At 36.0% G+C, this 21,959-nt stretch overlaps 1 protein-coding gene across 3 annotated transcripts in view; it reads left to right on the forward strand.

Moving 5' to 3' along the window:
- TMTC3 (transmembrane O-mannosyltransferase targeting cadherins 3) overlaps positions 1-11,602 on the forward strand; it is a 58,119-nt gene extending 46,517 nt beyond the window's left edge. For all 3 annotated transcript variants that reach the window (XM_055236561.2, XM_063615139.1, XM_055236562.2), the window contains 4 exons: positions 1,103-1,206; positions 3,023-3,192; positions 5,158-5,384; positions 7,395-11,602. In XM_055236561.2, the coding sequence (XP_055092536.1) occupies positions 1,103-1,206; positions 3,023-3,192; positions 5,158-5,384; positions 7,395-8,206 (1,313 nt within the window). In that variant the 3' untranslated portion in view covers positions 8,207-11,602. The remainder of the gene's footprint in view (positions 1-1,102; positions 1,207-3,022; positions 3,193-5,157; positions 5,385-7,394) is intronic.
- The last annotated feature ends 10,357 nt before the right edge of the window (positions 11,603-21,959 follow it).

Raw genomic sequence — 21,959 nt, forward strand, 5'->3', positions numbered from 1 at the left:
AGCATTAGGTATATCTCCTAATGCTGTCCCTCCCCCATCCCCCCACCCCACAACAGTCCTCGGAGTGTGATGTTCCCCTTCCTGTGTCCATGAGTTCTCATTGTTCAATTCCCACCTATGAGTGAGAACATGCAGTGTCTGGTTTTTTGTCCTTGTGATAGTTTACTGAGAATGGTTTTCCAGTTTCATCCATGTCCCTACAAAGGACATGAACTCATCATTTTTTATGGCTGCATAGTATTCCATGGCGTATATGTGCCACATTTTCTTAATCCAGTCTATCGTTGTTGGACATTTGGGTTGGTTCCAACTCTTTGCTATTGTGAATAGTGCTGCAATAAACATACGTGTGCATGTGTCTTTATAGCAGCATGATTTATAGTCCTTTGGGTATATACCCAGTAATGGGATGGCTGGGTCAAATGGTATTTCTAGTTCAAGATCCCTGAGGAATCGCCACACTGACTTCCACAATGGTTGAACTAGTTTACAGTCCCACCAACAGTGTAAAAGTGTTCCTATTTTTCCACATCCTCTCCAGCACCTGTTGTTTCCTGACTTTTTAATGATTGCCATTCTAACTGGTGTGAGATGGTATCTCACTGTGGTTTTGATTTGCATTTCTCTGATGGCCAGTGATGATGAGCATTTTTTCATGTTTTTTTTGGCTGCATGAGTGAATTCCTAAGCTATGAGATTAAGTAAATGGAAGCAAGCTTTAGTGTAGTAAAATACAATGAAGGGAAGGTAATAAAAATTTCTTCATTACCTTTATCTCTCTTATGTCTCAACTCTTCAAAAATCCATCCAACTAGTTTTTTCATGCCATGTATGTATTTTCTGTCTTTACATGCTTTAAGTAATTTTGTGTATACCATTGGTTTTAAGTTATAACAAGTTAAATTACAAGAACTTTAAGGAAGAAGCAGGACCTGTTGCCTGCTTTTGCATTTTTGCCTAGTGTGTTTGTTTCTGGAAATATGTCTTCTCATTAGTTACATTGAATACTTGTTTATATACCGAATACATTTAATCATTTCATTGAGTATATTGAATATATCAGTTGTATACTTGCCAACAAATGATTGTTTTAAAATTTTAGATGATATTGGCGCCCATATGAATGTAGGAAGAACTTATAAAAATTTAAATAGAACCAAAGAAGCTGAAGAATCTTACATGATGGCTAAATCACTGATGCCTCAAGTAAGTTGCCATAATTTATCTATTGTGTCATATCTATTAGATGTCCATATTGAGTAGAATTATCTAGAAGGAAAATCTTTATCTTTTCTTCAGTTAGTTGATATAAAAGTAAGTTTTATAAAGAATTACATTTTTCTAGCTCACTTAATTTTTTTTTTTTGAGACGGAGTCTTGCTGTATCACCCAGGCTGGAGTGCAGTGGCACGATCTCAGCTCACTGCAACCTCCGCCTCCCAGGTTTAAGTGATTCTTCTGCCTCAGCCTCCCGAGTAGCTGGGACTACAGGTGCATGCCACCACACCCAGCTAATTTTTGTATTTTTAGTAGAGACGGGGTTTCACCATATTGGCCAGGCTGGTCTCAAACTCCAGACCTTGTGATCTGCCCACCTCAGTCTCCCAAAGTGCTGGGATTACAGGCATGAGCCACCGCGCCCGGCCATAGCTCACTTAATTTTAAAAATTGTTTTTATAGTCCATTTGTAAAAACTAAATTCATAAAGTATGAATTTTAGATATTCTTGATTATGAGTTATCAGCGAGTTATATGACTAAATAAATATAATTTTATTTATGTATATTAAGCATACAATTCAACATTATTCCTATCAAAAAATAAATACAAGTGATAAAATTAGTTGATATATCTCTTGCTATATTGTGTCCATCAGTTGTTATAAGATTCATTAAATATAAGGTAGTATCAAAATTGGAAGATCTGACCCTATGTCAGTTTTTGTGTTATCAGCAAAATATTTCTGGGTTGTGACAATAGGGTAGTTAATTTATTCCAGAATACTAAAGACTCACTTGTCTGGTGACGTTTGGAAATTAAACACTCTGATTATTAAGTTAAGGTTTTTATAATACATAGTATATATGGATCCAGACTTCCAGTGAACACAATAAATTAGATATGATAAAAACTAATAACAAATACAATTTAACTGTTAAGAGTTAAGGATTAAAATAACCCTTAAGGCCAGGCGCGTTGGCTCATGCTTGTAATCCCAGCACTTTGGTAGGCCGAGGCGGGCAGATCACGAGGTCAGGAGATCAAGACCACGGTGAAACCCCGTCTCTACTAAAAATACAAAAAAATCAGCCGGGCGTGGTGGCGGGCGCCTGTCGTCCCAGCTACTCGGGAGGTGGAGGCAGGAGAATGGCGTAAACCCGGGAGGCGGAGCTTGCAGTGAGCCGAGATTGTGCCACTGCACTCCAGCCTGGGCAACAGAGCGAGACTCCGTCTCAAAATAAATAAATAAATAAATAAATAAATAATAAAATAACCCTTAAAATGTCATACAGTTCAACTGTAAAAAAAAAATTAACTACCCTATCACTATTAATATTACTATAAATATTATTACAATTGAGAAAACTTCAGCCCAGCTTAAGCTATTTTTTCTGAGGGCATAAGACTATGCCACTAATTTTACCACTGTATTAAAAATAAATAATAAAAATGTAAAAGAAAACACAAAAATGTGAATAAAAATATTTTACAGTATCCTCAAAAATGTAGATAAAATAATACTTTGTGGCATTAAGGATATATTGTTTCATTCATGCCACCTTAGTGGATTATTGTTAGCTTTTTATTTGTATCTGTCTTTTTCTGAAGTCAAACAAATCAGAACTTTTAGAAGTCAAGGTCTCTTAGGTTTGATCCAAACAGGCGTAGAACCCTGATCTCTCAGTCCAGTGTATTTTTTACACTATGTTCTGAGTTATTTTGAATTAGCCAATAGGAATATGTACTTTTGATTTTTGATACTGAAATATCAAATCATGAAAATGCCTTTTCTTCTAAACAGATTATTCCTGGTAAAAAATATGCAGCCAGAATTGCCCCTAACCACCTAAACGTTTATATCAATCTGGCTAACCTGATCCGAGCAAATGAGTCCCGACTGGAAGAAGCAGATCAGCTGTACCGTCAAGCAATAAGCATGAGGCCCGATTTCAAGCAGGCTTACATTAGCAGGTATCCCAGTTCAACTTTAAGCTATCGTTATGGAATATTGAAACTGCATCTCCATGTACATTTTGAATGAATTGGCTTTTTTTGAAAAAAATTATATTTTTAATAATCTTACTTAGCAACCAACTGCATAGAAAAGCATAACTTTTTAGACTGACAGTCAGATTTTATTGATTTGAAATTAGCAAGGGGAATCCCTAACTTGTAAGAGCCAACTTAGGTTTTGTATTAAGGAAAGGGTAGAAGCAACTCTATCTTAGTTTCATTTTCTTCCCATTACCAAAATTGTTCTTTTCCTATTTAAATTAAAACTTGAAACTTACATTTTATAATAGTTACTTCTAATATCAAACTCTCAGGAACTTTCTTGGTTTTTAGAGTTGATAGGTTATTGATGCCTTTGACACAAAGAAAACATCTTGGTTCTCAGCAAAAAAAAAAAGTTTTCTGGCACCACATGTTAAAACTTCATTTATTTTCTCATGTATGTGTTATCATTTGTATTATTTTTGAGGAAAAATGTGTTTTTAAACTTTGTTTTGTAGCCTGGTCCAGAAAACTAATAGTAATTTGTAACATTTTTTCTTTGGGGAAAGTACATTCTGAATTTAAGTTTTTGAGATAAAATCTGTTTGTAAGTTGGGGTTGTCTTTGTTCCGCCATGCCCATTGAGTTTAGCAGGGTTGTATCTATAAATAACGCCTGTCATGTATTAATCCATAAAGAACTATTCAACAATCTCTACATTAAAAAAATAATGTTTTGGACAAACATTCATTCTAGAAGTGGTTTTAATGAGAATATTAATTGTTGTTCCTCTTATTTTATTTCTGTTCTGACACTATAGGAAAGAGTAGTATTATAAGAACTCTCATATCACTATTTATATATTATTTCTACATATGTAAAAATAATTCTTTAAGCAAAATTACTTTTTAAAATTTTCTAACAGAAAATAGAACCACACTAGAAAGATTTATACAGTGGTTTCTTAACTGGTCCTCAATTCTAAGTGTGTTCCTCAAAGTTATCTACAGGTCAGACTAATCCCTCCCACTCTACCTGATTAGCTTTTTTTTAGTCCTTTTTCTGTTTGTTTGTTTGTGACAGAGTCTCACTTTGTTACCCAGGCCAGAGTACAGTGGTGTGATCTCGGCTCACTGCTACCTCTGCCTCCTGGGTTCAAGTAATTCTTGTGCCTCAGCTGGTCCCTAGTAGCTGGGACTATAGGCGCATGCCACCATGCCTGGCAAATTTCTGTATTTTTAGTAGAGACGGAGTTTTGCCATGTTGGTCAGCTGGTCTCGAACTCCTGACCTCAAGTGATCCGCCCACCTCAGCCTCCCAAAGTGCTGGGATTACAGGAACGAGCCACCATGCCCAGCTTTTTTCTTTTTTTTCTTTTTTAAGAATGGTCATATTATAAGAAGACATTGATGAGGACTAAATTAATATAAGAAGGGGTTACAGATTTTGAATATTTTGGTTTTTTGCATAGTGAGCCTTGTATTATAGATTCAAATATTGGCATTTCTCTTACCACTACTATATGTCATTTTTTTCTTCTAATGCTGTTATTTTGTCACCTGACAAATTCATTAATCTCTCACTCTGGCTAGCTGTCCTTTTTCTGATGCAGTTTAGTCTGTCTCCTTTTAAGATAAAGTCAAAGAATATATTTTTTCTGTCCTCCTTCCTGGATTCCTCCTGATAGATTCCCCTCTGAAATCAGGCATAATTTTTTTCTCCTTAAATAATATTTGAAAATATATCAAGCCAAATATACTGAACTAAGGAGTTCAGATTTGAGGACAGTTTCAAAGAGTTGTTCTTGAAAGAGAGTTTTTTAAGAGTCTGAGTTAAAAGAAAAAAAGCTGTATGTGGAAAGGCTTAAAACTTGGCAAAAATTGTATCTACAAACTGAGATAGTAATGTTGTAAGTAAAGCTTGTATTTGATTTTTCCACAGAGGAGAATTGCTTTTAAAAATGAATAAACCTCTTAAAGCAAAGGAAGCATATCTTAAAGCACTAGAGCTGGACAGAAATAATGCAGATCTTTGGTACAACTTGGCAATTGTACATATTGAACTTAAAGAACCAAATGAAGCCCTAAGAAACTTTAATCGTGCTCTGGAACTAAATCCAAAGCATAAACTAGCATTATTCAACTCTGCTATAGTAATGCAAGAATCAGGTATGTTTTCTCAAAATATTTCTGTTTATACAAATTGTAGTTTATAATATAACAAGACCTTAATTTAACTTTATTACCCATAGCAAACACTTTATGTATTGACAGTTTATAGCAATACTGTGCTTAACTGATTTATAGAAAGAATATTTAAAATACTTGAAGTAAACTATTTTCAAGCAACATGCATTCTAACATATGATAATACTGATTTTTAATTCTTCTGGCATGTGTTAAGACTAATATTTCAGGCAGTCTATTAAGCAACATTAACTATTTTGTCATTTTATATACATAAACGTAATGTAACTTATTTTATATGTAAACTCTCCAAATAATATGAACTTGTGAAATTTTTTACATAATTGGCTGTGAGGAGCCAAGAGCATATGTTTTCAAAAAAATAGCATTTTATTTTCTTTTGATTCATAAGAGCAAATACTTTTGGCACCATTTTATATCCAGTTTTACTACGTTTTCTGAGATATTATTGTAATTTTTTATATTTCCTATAATTTAGCAAAACTAAATTATTAACCACAGTAAATCTGGATCTTTCATCCATATTTTATATAGGAATTTCAGTTCTGCCTCATAAGATAGTGTATATGATTTATAATCTTTCTAATTTTTAAATTAGAAAAATCTCTTTATTATCATGTTTAGTTATTTCTTAGATACATTTCATAAAACTTTTGTAAAATATGAAAGAATCATAAAGTCATAGTATTTTAGAGCTAAAGAGGACCTTTGAGTTTGCATTTGCCAGTCTTCTATTTAGTAGAGTGAAAACCAAATAGATTTTATGATTGCCCCAAAGTCATATGGCTGCTAACCCAAGATAAGAACTGAAGCCTCCTGATTTATTTTCAAATTTTCTTTATCCATTGTGCTGCCAAATAAAAGAATAGAGAGAAATCTTTATGCTTGGTGTCCAAAAAAGTATAAATTTGGAGAAAAGCTAATATTTTGGTAAGGTTTTCTACCTTGATAATCATGAAGGATGCTCATTATTCAACACAAGATTGTACTATAAGGTTTGTAATTGTAGAACTTGAACTTTTTTTTTTTTTTTTTTTTTTTTTTGGCAATAGAAATTATCTCAATGGAGATTTGTGTCCTGCCAGGCAGTGGCTGATGCCTGTAATCCCAACACTTTGGGAGGCCAAGGTGGGAGGATCACTAGAGACCAAGAGTTTGAGAATAGCCTGGGCAACATAGTAAAACTCTGTCTCCACAAAAAATTTTAAAATCAGCAGGGAATGGTGGCACATGCCTGTAGTCCCAGCTACTTGGGAAGCCAAGGTGGGAGGATTGCTTGAGCCCAGGAGTTTGAGGTTACAGTGACCTATGGACACAGCACTGCCCTCCAGCCTGAGTGACATAGTGAGACCCTGTCTCAAAAAAAAGAAGATACATGTTTCCTAAATCCTAATTTTATAGCCCTATATTTAATGGTATGTTTTTGTCCTCAAAACATTCCTAAAACTTTGAAGTAACATTTTTTAAAATGTGATATAGTAATTCTGAAGCTTTTTTCTACCCAGTAATAGGTACTATTTGCTGAACATTTTTTCAACATACATCATATAATTATTAGAAAACTCAGTTAACCCAGAGAAGATAAATAACATGTTCAGTATATAAAGTCATAATGTTATCAGAATCAAGATTGAATACATGTCTTTGTTGGCAAATCCCATGCTTCTTTTTCTGAATTCTCTATTTTCCATTTCCAATTGAATTCTAAATTATAAAAGACATTTCTCTCCTTTTGGTTTCTGAAGCACTGTTACTGCTTTACGGGAAAAGAAATAAGCTATCTTTTTACTGTTTCAAATATTTTGCTTTTCCTATGAAGACGTCGACATTTTTGCTTTCTACTTTTTTTAACTATGGAAATTAGTTGTTTCAAAGCTGTCTTTTTGTAATCTAAGTATTTGAAAATGGCTTTGTTCCTCGCATTTAATTATTTTACTAACAATATATTTTTTCTTTAAAAAAACTTTCTAGGTGAGGTTAAACTCAGACCTGAAGCTAGAAAACGACTTCTAAGTTATATAAATGAAGAGCCACTAGATGCTAATGGCTATTTCAATTTGGGAATGCTTGCCATGGATGACAAAAAGGACAATGAAGCAGAGATTTGGATGAAGAAAGCCATAAAGTTACAAGCCGACTTCCGAAGTGCTTTGTTTAATCTGGCTCTCCTGTATTCCCAGACTGCAAAGGAATTAAAGGCTTTGCCAATTTTGGAAGAGTTACTCAGATACTACCCTGATCATATCAAGGGCCTCATTTTAAAAGGAGACATTCTGATGAATCAAAAGAAAGATATACTAGGAGCAAAAAAATGTTTTGAAAGGATTTTGGAGATGGATCCAAGCAATGTGCAAGGAAAACACAATCTTTGTGTTGTTTATTTTGAAGAAAAAGACTTATTAAAAGCTGAAAGATGCCTTCTTGAAACATTGGCATTAGCACCACATGAAGAATATATTCAGCGCCATTTGAATATAGTCAGGGATAAGATTTCCTCATCTAGTTTTATAGAGCCAGTATTCCCAACCAGTAAGTTTTCAAGTGTGGAAGGAAAGAAAATTCCAACTGAAAGTGTTAAAGAAATTAGAGGTGAATCCAGACAAACACAAATAGTAAAAACAAGTGATAATAAAAGTCAGTCTAAATCCAGCAAACAATTAGGAAAAAATGGAGACGAAGAGACCCCCCACAAAACAACAAAAGACATCAAAGAAATTGAGAAGAAAAGAGTTGCTGCTTTAAAAAGACTAGAAGAGATTGAACGTATTTTAAATGGTGAATAGCATTAATATTTATCATGACAATGGTATCAAAGAACATCAGTCCGTATCATGTGATTGCTTTTACTGGGAGCTTTGAAAAAAAGTTCAAGGGTTCCTAATGGTCAGTCATGAGCTGCCTTGAAGTAGGATCAAAATAAGATTTTCATTAAAGACCTGTATTATCCCAGGATGTATATTCTGTATCACTCTTTTCAGAGTGTGAGTGAATATAGGAGAAATACTACAGTGAAAGTGACAGATTTACAACTTTTATTATAGAAAGAAGGTGTTTCTGGCAGTGTAATCTTTACTGCTCTCAATTAAAAATAATTTTGAGGCCTGAATGATAATCCCTTGCGGACAAATCCAACATGTGCTGGTTTATTCTGTTAATTCCCATTTATTCGCCTACTTCATTTTTCTTCCACCTCTTAGAATCTAACTATGAATTGAAAACACTTATTGAACTTTTTTTTTAAGTAATTCTGTTTAATCAAGGATTGCACTACAAAAGAATACTGGCTGAGTTTTAGAAGGAATGTTTGATGAAACATTTTAAAATAAGTCATGACATGTTAGCTTGAGAATGTATTTTCATAATTGTATACTTGTTTTTAACTTTAAATGCAATTTTTAATCAGGTAAAGTTTGACACATGTATAGCTACATACACACATTTTTAATGGTGCTCATATATACTGTATTTTTTGTTTGATTTTACTTATTGAGAGTGTCACAACATGAATCACATAATCATTTTTTTTTTTTTTACTTTTACTCCCCAAACTATTCATGTTTCTTAGATCGTAGTCATTGAGAAGTCCCAATAACTCTAAACTTTTGAGTTATAACATAGTAAACTTCTCTTTCATCTTTGTGTTAGCTCTGTAGTCTTAACCTGGATTTTAATTTTTTTGTTTCCAAAGTCACAATTTAATTATTCTTAGATACCTTAAGCCACTGAATTCAGTTCTGTTTGACTGAAAGCAAAACAATGTGACAGTTTATTTTCAAACACTAACTTCTTGATAGTTTGTTATGGTATATCTTTTTATTAAATATTTATTTTGACTACTGAGCTTTCATAAAATATTTGAACCTATTTTAATCAAGTATGGAAAACAAATTACTATTGCATTTTCCTACATATGCATATATTATGGTTTAACCAGAATTTCAACATTTTTGGCCTAATGTCTGGATATAAAAGATAATTAGCCTACTATAGTATTAATAAAGTTTTCAGTTGGTTTGGGCAAATTTGAACCTGAAAAATAGGCTAAAAAGTAGTTACAAGTTAAACTTACTAATTTAAACCTGATTTTTTTTCTTGAATTAAAATACATTTTAAATGAGCTTTATAATACCTTAAAAATTTGGTTCTAATTTAAAATATGAAAGCTCTGGCTATCATCCTGGGATAGTAATTTCTAATTATGTAGTATTTCAAAACTATATATTTTTTAGTTCTTTTGCGATAACTAATTTCTAATTATATATGTTTCAAAAACCATATCCTGTAATGTTTTTTAAGAATTGTTTTATAAATAGGTCATAAGATACAAGGTCTGCGTTAAAAGACCCACTCTTACTAGGTTCCCTAAGGATCTGCCATAGATTTTTTTTTTTTTTTTTTTTTTTTTTTTAGGTAGTTTAAAGCAAGCAGTGATACCAGTGGGAGTTGGTCTTGATCTAGGAGATTCTGTTAAGCATCTAAACAATGCCTAATTTCAGTTCTTAGGTTATGGCTTGTGACTCTAGATAAAAGATGGAGAATACCTCATGTACTATGACTTGAAAATGAAATCTTAAAATTCTTACGCTCTCTCCATGTATCTTAAGGAAAAGTTTGAGTGTGATCTCTTTTGCCATAGTATCAAGTGGAGGGTAGTTCAGAAAAGTAAAAGGAAATCTTTTGTGACAGCAGACTATAATAGAAGTTTGAGTAATATTTTAATAAATTTATATAATTCAAATGATAAAATGTATCAATGTTATCCAATGATTTTTATTAAAAAATTACCTTATTATAACTGTGCCTATTACATAAAAAGTGCTCATGTATTTGAATTTTAAATAATTTATTTAAATCAAGACCACCATAAGTAATTAATAATTTAATAACTGTTTTAAATCAGTGGTTTTCAACCCTCACTTCATGTTAGAATCATCTGAGGACTTTTAATATGGAATCCACCTCATAACAATTAAGTCTAAATTTCTGGAAGATGGAGCCATGCTTGTTTTTCCAAAAGCTCTTCGATTCTAATTTGTAGTCAGAGTTGAAGACCACTGCTCTAAATTAGTTCAGGAAAATCCTTTTATTTCTCCCATGTTAACTTTTAAAACTAGTAACGTACCTAGTTAAGTTTTGATGGTTTAAATTCCACTAAAGAACATATTATTCTAATAACTAGCGTTTATTACATGAAATTTAAGAGCTTAAGTTCCATCAAACTAGCTCTTGTGTAAGATTATTATTTCTTCTCTATAACTTCAAAATAGATATTTCATTCAAACTGTTCAGGTGAGAAAAGATAATGATTTTTTTTTTTTCCTCTGGAGCTGCCTGTTCAGTGAGATGGAGGAGGTGGGCACATTTAAGGTCAATTCACTAACCCATGGTTCAGAGTTCTGATCATATGTAAGTTTGGAAAAGAAAGCTTATCACAGGTTTGTATGCTGGTGAATGGACAGAGTTTTAATTCTTACTGTCTCAAAAGAGAATCAGCTCTCCAGCAGTTCTAGAAAAGCTTTGACAATCCCCAAGGGGCAGTGTTACCTTACTCCTTCACTGCTTCTTAGAAGGTAGAATTAAGTTTCTGGAATTGCACCTATATGTTTTCTTATTATCGATTCTCGGCCTTTTGGCTAAGATCAAGTGTGTTTTCTTATTAACATTCAGAATTGAGAATATTAATTTTTCCAGTGAGTAGTTTTCTGAAATTGGTAACTTGGAGAGTAAAATAATGTATTTTGCTTTTCAATTTTGTGTTTACTTTTATGTAAAAATTTGGTGTGTGAATTACACAGTTCTAATAAAACCTCATGCCTTTTCATTACATCTAATTTGAACTCTCAACTTCATGTTACAGAATGCTTCTTTAAAGATGCTTTAATGAAAAGTATTAAGGAAACATATAGATTTGTATGTCAATTTATACTTCAGAAATCCATATATTTGTCATATTTATTTTTTTAGAAACCTCCTAATTGGATAACTAGATGGTATTTAAAATGAATGCCCAAAAATATCTTGTAACTTTGTCCAAAAGTTTATCTGTTGGAAGCTGTCAGCCATTCATGTAGAGAGTTTATAAGAAAATAATTTAAAATTGTATGCATTTTATATTACTATGGTATCTGTACCATATTTCTAAGTATTCATTATTAAATTGGTACTTCTTAAAACCATAACCTGGCTTGCCTTTTAGTGTTAAAAAATACAACATTGTATATAGAGATTTCTTCTTTTATGAAGAAGAGCTGATGTAATTTATTAGCAGTCATCTGAGAAAGACATTAAATAAGTTTCTGAGAGTGATACATTTTCAAACATGAGTGACAACAACCAAATTAAGAAAAGGAAACAACTCAGACTTGGAATTTTATACGAATTTCATTTCTATATGTGCCTGGTATTGCCTTTGGCATAACTTAGAGGAAATTGTTCTACCTATATGTCCTCAGTGTCTTCATCTACAAGTTGGGAAAAACATTTTCCTCTTAAAGTTGTGAAGAGGATTTATATATTTATATGATATATTGTATATATTAATATATTTAAATTGCTTAGAGTTCCTAGCACAGTATAAACACAAGGCTTAAAGTCTTGGATTTGATGCATATGACTTAATTTGTATTTGTGCTAGTAGCTGTAATGTCAGTGACAGGATAACAAGCAAATGATTAGAAATCTAATAGTAATGCTTGTTCCTTAGCTATCTATGCTAACAAGTACATAGATAGCCTAAAATAAATTATACTTAGGATGAAGCTAAAATGCATAACTGGTGGAGCCAAGATGGCTGAATAGGAACAGCTCCAGTCTACAGCTCCCAGCGTGAGCCACGCAGAAGGTGGGTGATTTCTGCATTTCCATCTGAGGTAACAGATTCATCTCACTAGGGAGTGCCAAACAGTGGGTGCAGGACAGTCAGTGTAGCGCACCATGCGTGAGCCGAAGCAGCGTGAGGCATTGCCTTGGGAAGCGCAAGGGGTCAGGGAGTTCCCTTTCCTAGTCAAAGAAGGGTAACACGGCACCCGGAAAATCAGGTCACTCCCACCCTAATACTGCACTTTTCCAATGGGCTTGGAAAATGGCACACCAGGAGATTGTGTCCGGCACCTGGCTTGGAGGGTCCTACGCCCACGGAGTCTCGCTGATTGCTAGCAAAGCAGTCTGAGATCAAACTGCAAGGTGGCAGCGAGGCTGGGGGAGGGGCACCCACCATTGCCCAGGCTTGCTTAGGTAAACAAAGCCAGGAAGCTCGAACTGGGTGGAGCCCACCACAGCTCAAGGAGGCCTGCCTTCCTCTGTAGGCTCCACCTCTGGGGGCAGGGCACAGACAAAAAGGCAGCAGGAACCTCTGCAGACTTAAATGTCCCTGTCTGACAGCTTTGAAGAGAGTAGTGGTGCTCCCAGCAGGCAGCTGGAGATCTGATAACGGACAGACTGCCTCCTAAAGTGAGTCCCTGACCCCCGAGCAACCTAACTGGGAGGCACCCCCCAGTAGGGACAGAATGACACCTCACTCGGCCAGGTACTCCTCTGAGACAAAACTTCCAGAGGAACAATCAGACAGCTGAATTTGTGGTCTCATGAAAATCCGCTGTTCTGCAGCTACCGCTGCTGACACCCAGCCAAATAGGGTCTGTAGTGGACCTCTAGCAAACTCCAACAGACCTGCAACTGAGGGTCCTGTCTGGTAGAAGGAAAACTAACAAATAGAAAGGACACCCACACCAAAAACCCATCTGTACATCACCATCATCAAAGACCAAAAGTAGAAAAACCTACAAAGACGGGGAGAAAACAGAGCAGAAAAACTGGAAACTAAAAAGCAGAGCACCTCTCCTCCTCCAAAGGAATGCAGTTCCTCAGCAGCAATGGAACAAAGCTGGACGGAGAATGACTGACAAGTTGAGAGAACAAGGCTTCAGACGATCAAACTACTCCGAGCTACAGGAGGAAATTGAAACCAATGGCAAAGAAGTTAAAAACTTTGAAAAAAAATAGATGAATGTATAACTAAGATAATCAATGCAGAGAAGGGCTTAAAGGAGCTGATAGAGCTGAAAGCCAAGTTTCGAGAACTACGTGAAGATTGCAGAAGCCTCAGTAGCCGATGCGATCAACTGGAAGAAAGGGCATCAGTGATGGAAGACAAAATGAATGAAAGGAAGAGAGAAGGGAAGTTTAGAGAAAAAAGAATAAAAAGAAATGAACAGAGCCTCCAAGAAATATGGGACTATGTGAAAAGACCAAACCTACGTCTGATTGGTGTACCTGAAAGTGACGGGGAGAATGGAACCAAGTTGGAAAACACTCTGCAAGATATTATCCAGGAGAACTTCCCCAATCTAGTAAGGCAGGCCAACATTCAGATTCAGGAAATACAGAGAATGCCACAAGATACTCCTCGAGAAGAGCAACTCCAAGACACATAATAGCCAGATTCACCAAAGTTGAAATGAAGGAAAAAATGTTAAGGGCGGCCAGAGAGAAAGGTCGGGTTACCCACAAAGGGAAGCTCATCAGACTAACAGCTGATCTCTCGGCAGAAACTCTACAAGCCAGAAGAGAGTGGGGGCCGATATTCAACATTCTTAAAGAAAAGAATTTTCAACCCAGAATTTCATATCCAGCCAAACTAAGCTTCATAAGTGAAAGAGAAATAAAATACTTTACAGACAAGAAAATGCTGAGTGATTTTGTCACCACCAGGCCTGCCCTAAAAGAGCTCCTGAAGGAAGCACTAAACATGGAAAGGAACCACTACCAGCCCCTGCAAAAACATGCCAAATTGTAAAGACCATTGAGGCTAGGAAGAAACTGCATCAACTAAGGAGCAAAATAACCAACTAACATCATAATGACAGGATCAAATTCACACATAACAATATTAACTTTAAATGTAAATGGGCTAAATACTCCAATTAAAAGACACAGACTGGCAAATTGGATAAGGAGTCAAGACCCATCAGTGTGCTGTATTCAGGAAATGCATCTCACATGCAGAGACACACATAGACTCAAAATAAAGGGATGGAAGAAGATCTACCAAGCACATGGAAAACAAAAAAAGGCAGGGGTTGCAATCCTAGTCTCTGATAAAATAGACTTTAAACCAACAAAGATCAAAAGAGACAAAGAAGGCCATTACATAATGGTAAAGGGATCAATTCAACAAGAAGGGCTAACTATCCTAAATATATATGCACCCAACACAGGAGCACCCAGATGCATAAAGCAAGTCCTGAGTGACCTACAAAGAGACTTAAACTCCCACACAATAATAATGGGAGATTTTAACACCCCACTGTCAACATTAGACAGATCAACGAGACAGAAAGTTAACAAGGTTACCCAGGAATTGAACTCAGCTCTGCACCAAGTGGACCTAATAGACATCTACAGAACTCTCCACCCCAAATCAACAGAATATACATTTTTTTCAGCACCACACCACACCTGTTCCAAAATTGACCACATAGTTGGAAGTAAAGCTCTCCTCAGCAAATGTAAAAGAACAGAAATTATAACAAACTGTCTCTCAGACCACAGTGCAATCAAACTAGAACTCAGGATTAAGAAACTCCCTCAAAACCACTCAACTACATGGAAACTGAACAACCTGCTGCTGAATGACTACTGGGTACATAATGAAATGAAGGCAGAAATAAAGATGTTCTTTGAAACCAACGAGAACAAAGACACAACATACCAGAATCTCTGGGACACATTCAAAGCAGTGTGTAGAGGGAAATTTATAGCACTGACTGCCCACAAGAGAAAGCAGGAAAGATACAAAATTGACACCCTAATATCACAATTAAAAAAACTAGAAAAGCAAGAGCAAACACATTCAAAAGCTAGCAGAAGGCAAGAAGTAACTAAGATCAGAGCAGAACTGAAGGAAATAGAGACACGAAAAACCCTTCAAAAAATTAATGAATCCAGGAGCTGGTTTTTTGAAAAGATCAACAAAATTGATAGACCACTAGCAAGACTAATAAAGAAGAAAAGAGAGAAGAATCAAATAGACGCAATAAAAAATGATAAAGGGGATATCACCACCGATCCCACAGAAATACAAACTACCATCAGAGAGTACTACAAACACCTCTATGCAAATAAACTAGAAAATCTAGAAGAAATGGATAAATTCCTTGACACATACACCCTCCCAAGACTAAACCAGGAAGAAGTTGAATCTCTGAATAGACCAATAACAGGCTCTGAAATTGTGGCAATAATCAATAGCTTACCAAACCAAAAAGAGTCCAGGACCTGATGGATTCACAGCCGAATTCTACCAGAGATACAAGGAGGAACTGGTACCATTCCTTCTGAAACTATTCCAATTGATAGAAAAAGAGAGAATCCTCCCTAACTCATTTTATGAGGCCAGCATCATCCTGATCCCAAAGCCTGGCAGAGACACAACAAAAAGAATTTCAGACCAATATCCCTGATGAACATCGATGCAAAAATCCTCAATAAAATACTGGCAAACCGAATCCAGCAGCACATCAAAAAGCTTATCCACCATGATCAAGTGGGCTTCATCCCTGGGATGCAAGGCTGGTTCAACACATGCAAATCAATAAATGTAATCCAGCATATAAACAGAACCAAAGACAAAAACCACATAATTATCTCAATAGATGCAGAAAAGGCCTTTGACAAAATTCAACAGCCCTTCATGCTAAAAACTCGCAATAAATCAGGTATTGATGGGACGTATCTCAAAATAATAAGAGCTATCTATGACAAACCCACAGCCAATATCATACTGAATGGGCAAAAACTGGAAGCATTCCCTTTGAAAACTGGCACAAGACAGGGATGACCTCTCTCACCACTCCTATTCAACAAAGTGCTGGAAGTTGTGGCCAGGGCAATCAGGCAGGAGAAGGAAATAAAGGGTATTCAATTAGGAAAAGAGGAAGTCAAATTGTTCCTGTTTGCAGATGACATGATTGTATATCTAGAAAACCCCATGGTCTCAGCCCAAAATCTCCTTAAGCTGATAAGCAACTTCAGCAAAGTCTCAGGATACAAAATCAATGTACAAAAATCACAAGCATTCTTGTACACCAATCACAGACAAACAGCGAAATCATGAGTGAACTCTCATTCACAATTGCTTCAAAGAGAATAAAATACCTAGGAATCCAACTTACAAGGGATGTAAAGGACCTCTTCAAGGAGAACTACAAACCACTGCTCAATGAAATAAAAGAGGATACAAACAAATGGAAGAACATTCCATGCTCATGGGTTGGAAGAATCAATATCATGAAAATGGCCATACTGCCCAAGGTAATTTATAGATTCAATGCCATCCCCATCAAGCTACCAATGACTTTCTTCACAGAATTGGAAAAAACTACTTTAAAGTTCATATAGAACCAAAAAAGAGCCCTCATCGCCAAGTCAATCCTAAGCCAAAAGAACAAAGCTGGAGGCATCAGGCTATCTGACTTCAAACTATACTACAAGGCTACAGTAACCAAAACAGCATTTTACTGGTACCACAACAGAGACATAGATCAATGGAACAGAACAGAGCCCTCAGAAATAATGCTACATATCTACAACTATCTGATCTTTGACAAACCTGACAAAAACAAGCAATGGGAAAAGGATTCCCTATTAAACGGTGCTGGGAAAGCTGGCTAGCCATATGTAGAAAGCTGAAACTGGATCCCTTCCTTACACCTTATACAAAAATTAATTCAATATGGATTAAAGACTTACATGTTGGACCTAAAACCATAAAAACCCTGGAAGAAAACCTAGGCAATACCATTCAGGACGTAGACATGGGCAAGGACTTCATGTCTAAAACACCAAAAGCAATGGCAACAAAAGCCAAAATTGACAAATGGGATCTAATTAAACTAAAGAGCTTCTGCACAGCAAAAGAAACTACCATCAGCGTGAACAGGCAACCTACAAAATGGGAGAAAATTTTTGCAACCTACTCATCTGACAGAGGGCTAATATCCAGAATATACAATGAACTCAAACAAATTTACAAGTAAAAAACTACCCCATCAAAAAGTGGGCAAAGGACATGAACAGACACTTCTCAAAAGAAGACATTTATGCAGCCAAAAAACACATGAAAAAATGCTCATCATCACTGGCCATCAGAGAAATGCAAATCAAAACCACAATGAGATACCATCTCACACCACTTACAATGGCCATCATTAAAAAGTCAGGAAACAGGTGCTGGAGAGGATGTGGAGAAATAGGAACACTTTTACACTGTTGGTGGGACTATAAACTAGTTCAACCATTGTGGAAGTCAGTGTGGCGATTCCTCAGGGATCTTGAACTAGAAATACCATTTGACCCAGCCATCCCATTACTGGGTATATACCCAAAGGACTATAAATCATGCTGCTATAAAGACACATGCACACGTATGTTTATTGCGGCACTATTCACAATAGCAAAGAGTTGGAACCAACCCAAATGTCCAACAATGATAGAGTGGATTAAGAAAATGTGGCACATATACACCATGGAATACTATGCAGCCATAAAAAATGATGAGTTCATGTCCTTTGTAGGGACATGGATGAAACCGGAAACCATCATTCTCTGCAAACTATTGCAAGGACAAAAAACCAAACGCTGCACGTTTTCACTCATAGGTGGGAATTGAACAATGAGAACACATGGACACAGGAAGGGGAACATCACACTCTGGGGACTGTTGTTGGGTGGGGGGATGGGGGAGGGACAGCATTAGGAGGTATACCTAATGCTAAATGACGAGTTAATGGGTGCAGCACACCAACATGGCACATGGATACATATGTAACAAACCTGCACATTTTGCACATGTACCCTACAACTTAAAGTATAATAATTAAAAAAAAAATAAAATGCATAACTGAGACACCTTAAAATTATACTACCTTGTGCTGTTCACTGCCATCAGGGAGGTAGCATAAAATGAAAGATAAAGTCTGAAGACTGGATCCAGGCAAATTCATGTTCTTTGTAACTCACTTTCTTCGTCAACATTTCTGTGACTCAGTGAATAGCATATTTCCATCAAGTAGCACGTATAACGTGATGCTTTCATGTTTCTGCCTTAAATAAAATAACCCTCAAACCATATTTTGCCCTTTCTTAAAGACTTGCATGGTCAAAATTTTGTCTTTATTTCTTGCCTCCATGGTTTAGTTTCAAATATTGGGACCATACACTGACTAAACAAACCCATACAAAAGTATAAATGATGGGTGAATCTTATTAGCCATATCAAAGGTTAAGTCAAGTGAACGACTTTCTTTGTAAAGTTTCAGGCAGTAGAATGGGTTTCAGGGATGTGATGTTTCTCTACCATTCTTCCTTTCTAACTAAATTAGGTCTCAAAAAGCTTTCTAACTGCAACAAACACTTCTGACCAGGTAACCATTTTGGATTGGCCCTGACAGGCCCGGTTACTGACCTTTGAGAGTGAAATTGAGTAACCAGATTGTTAGCAGAATCAGGTCTAGTTTTAACAGTGATATGTGTAAAAGTCCTGGGCCGTGGATAGCATGCAAATTTTTAACATGGTTTCCTTTATGACTATTTGCTTCAGTTATCTATAGTTTTCATTGTAGGCTTCTTTTTCTCTTCCTATCACTTAAATTCTAATGAATACTAGTGTTCTTTCTCCACTTTTTCTCTTTCTGTGGAGCAGTAGTTTCAGCTATATATATTCCAGATCTCTAGCCCAGATTTTCTCCAAGCCCAAGAACAATGAACCCAATGGTTTACTAAACATCATATTCTCCGGCATTCATTGCCCCCATCCTCTTCCAAATGCATGGCCAGTGGATAAAAAGTTTACTATAAGAAAGAAAAAAAAGCATGTGCAGCGTGAAGCAGGGAAGAGACGTAGGGGAGAGAGACCAAAGGATTATAAAAGCTTGCCTATGGTTTACCTACTCAAAACAATGACAAAGTTTAAGGGCAAATAAGCATGATTATGGGCTTAGGTTAAAACAAATACTACAAAAATACATAAAGACTCTACACCTTGTGGCCTATAATCCCAGCACTTTGGGAGGTCGAGGTGGACAGATCACTTGAGGTCAGGAGTTCGAGACCAGCCTGGCTAACATGGTGAAACCCCATCTCTACTAAAAATACAAAAATTAGCCGGGTGTGGTGGTCCATGCCTATAGTCCCAGCTACTTGGGAGGCTGACGCAGGAGTATCACTTGAACCTGGGAGGTGGAAGTTGCAGTGAGCTGAGATCACACCACTGCACTCTAGCCTGGGTGGCCAAGAGAGACTTCATCTCAAAAAAAAGAAAAAAAAAAAGGATCTAGAACTTTTAAACCATCAGAAGAAAATTCTGATGGAATATAATGAGAGAGGGGAAAATTTAAAAATGCAGTACTACAGAAGCTGTTAGACTTAATTAATATAGCAGTAATTACAGTGAATAAATGGGTTAAATAACAAAAAGGGGCTCTTGATATTTATATTTTATGTTTGAATATTTAAATATATAACATTTAATTATAAATGTTATAAAAGCTTCAACAATATGCTGTCTCAAAACACACGTGATATAGAGAAGTTAAAGAATAAAAGCATGACAGTCTAATAGGAAATACGAACCAAAAGCAAGCTAGTATAGGAATTTTAATACATGACAAGATAGAACTTAAAGCTAAAGGGAAGAAAAGGAATAAGGGAAAAATGAATAATGTGTACTGGTAGAATAATAGAACAAGAAGATATGTTTATCATAAATACATATGCCACCTAATGATACAATCTAAAAATAGATCAAGCAACAATAGACAATAGTACAAGACAGTAGATAAATCAAAAAATGTAGCTGGAGATTTTAACAAAACCCTCGAGGAAACTAATGGATCAAGCAGAAAGAAAAATCAGGTGTCCTAAGGCTTAAACAATAAATAATGGTAAGTTTAAACTATAAATTTGTATGTAATTTTACAACTGACACAGAGATTATGCCTTATTTCTTAATACTTATAGGAGAAGTAGACTAAGTATTAGACTACAAAAGAAACCTTAGTAAATTCCAGAATACTATGCCCATAATACAACAAAATTAGAAATCAATACCAAAAGAGTGGAGGAGAACATCTTCAGGGAGGATATAGTTGGTCATGGCATGCCAAAATTCTCACAGCTACAACTATTTTTTTAAAAGACACATTAAAGGGCATATTTTAAAACATATTGGAGAGTTACAGCCAGGCGCAGTGGCTCACGCCTGTAATTCCAGCACTTTGGGAGGCTAGGGAGGGTGGATTGCTTGAGGTCAGGAGTTCGAGATCAGCCTGGCCAACATAGTGAAACCCTGTCTCTACTAAAAACACAAAAATTAGCCAGGCGTGGTGGTGCCTGCCTGTAGTCCCAGCTGCTTAGGAGGCTGAGGCATGAGAATCACTTGAACCTGGGAGGTGGAGGTTGCAGTGAGTCAAGATAGCGCCACTGTACTCCAGCCTAGGTGACAGAGTGAATCTCCAAAATAATAATAATAAATAAAATGGAATAAAATAAAATGTATTAGAGAGCTATGAATAAAAGCAATTAGAACCATGAAAATTAAAATCCAGAGAGAAGAGTCCTTCCAAGGAGAGCCATTTGCCATTTCCAGCTAATTTCTTCTTTTGGAGCATTTGCAAATTCTGCATATGGAATGAAACTTTGGATTGTCCTGAGCAAAGGAAACATACCAGGAGAAAGAGAAACTGGCAGAACTTTGGGTAATCACGTGGGAATGGCATTATATATCGAAAACTAGAAGAGACCAAACACAAAGCTGGTTCATCCCATGAGATATATACTGAGTTCTCCATTGACACAGGAGATTGTTGGGCTTGACTGTAAAAGTACAGTAAAATCTCCCATATTTTTGCCTTGCTGTGGTGACAAAATCCTGTAGAGGGGAGCCTGCATCAAACCTAAAACTGATCTCTCTTGTACCCCATATATACTTATCTGATTTTGAGTTACATATCCAAAAATGCAGAAAAATATGACTAATAAGACAAAAAATAGCAGCAGACATACTAATTAGCCAAAAAAAATGCTAAGGTTACCAAATACTTTAAAATAACTATAGTAAAAAGAAAAGACTATCGGGCATTCTTGCATTGGTGTGGGGAAAAAAAAAAACAGACTGAGTAATTTATTTTAAAAGACAGGTTTCATTGGCTCACAGTTTTGAAGAATGTATAAGCATGGTGCTGGCATTGGCTTGGCTTCTATGGAGGACTGAGGGAGCTTTTACTTATGGTAGAAGGTGAAGCAGGAGCAGGCACACCACATGGCAAGAGCAGGAGCAACAGGAGTTGGGGAAGCACCGCACACTTTTTAAACAACTAAATTTCATGATAACTCACTCACTAGTGAGGAGATCACCAAGTGGATGGTGCTAAACCATTAATAAGTAATCCACCTTTGTGGTCCAGTCACCTCCCACATTAGAGATTACAGCTGAACATGAGATTTGGGGGGACAAATATCAAAATTATGTCAATCCATCCC

The sequence above is a fragment of the Symphalangus syndactylus genome, chromosome 13 (genome assembly GCF_028878055.3).
Source record: "Symphalangus syndactylus isolate Jambi chromosome 13, NHGRI_mSymSyn1-v2.1_pri, whole genome shotgun sequence".
Lineage (NCBI taxonomy): Eukaryota > Metazoa > Chordata > Mammalia > Primates > Hylobatidae > Symphalangus > Symphalangus syndactylus.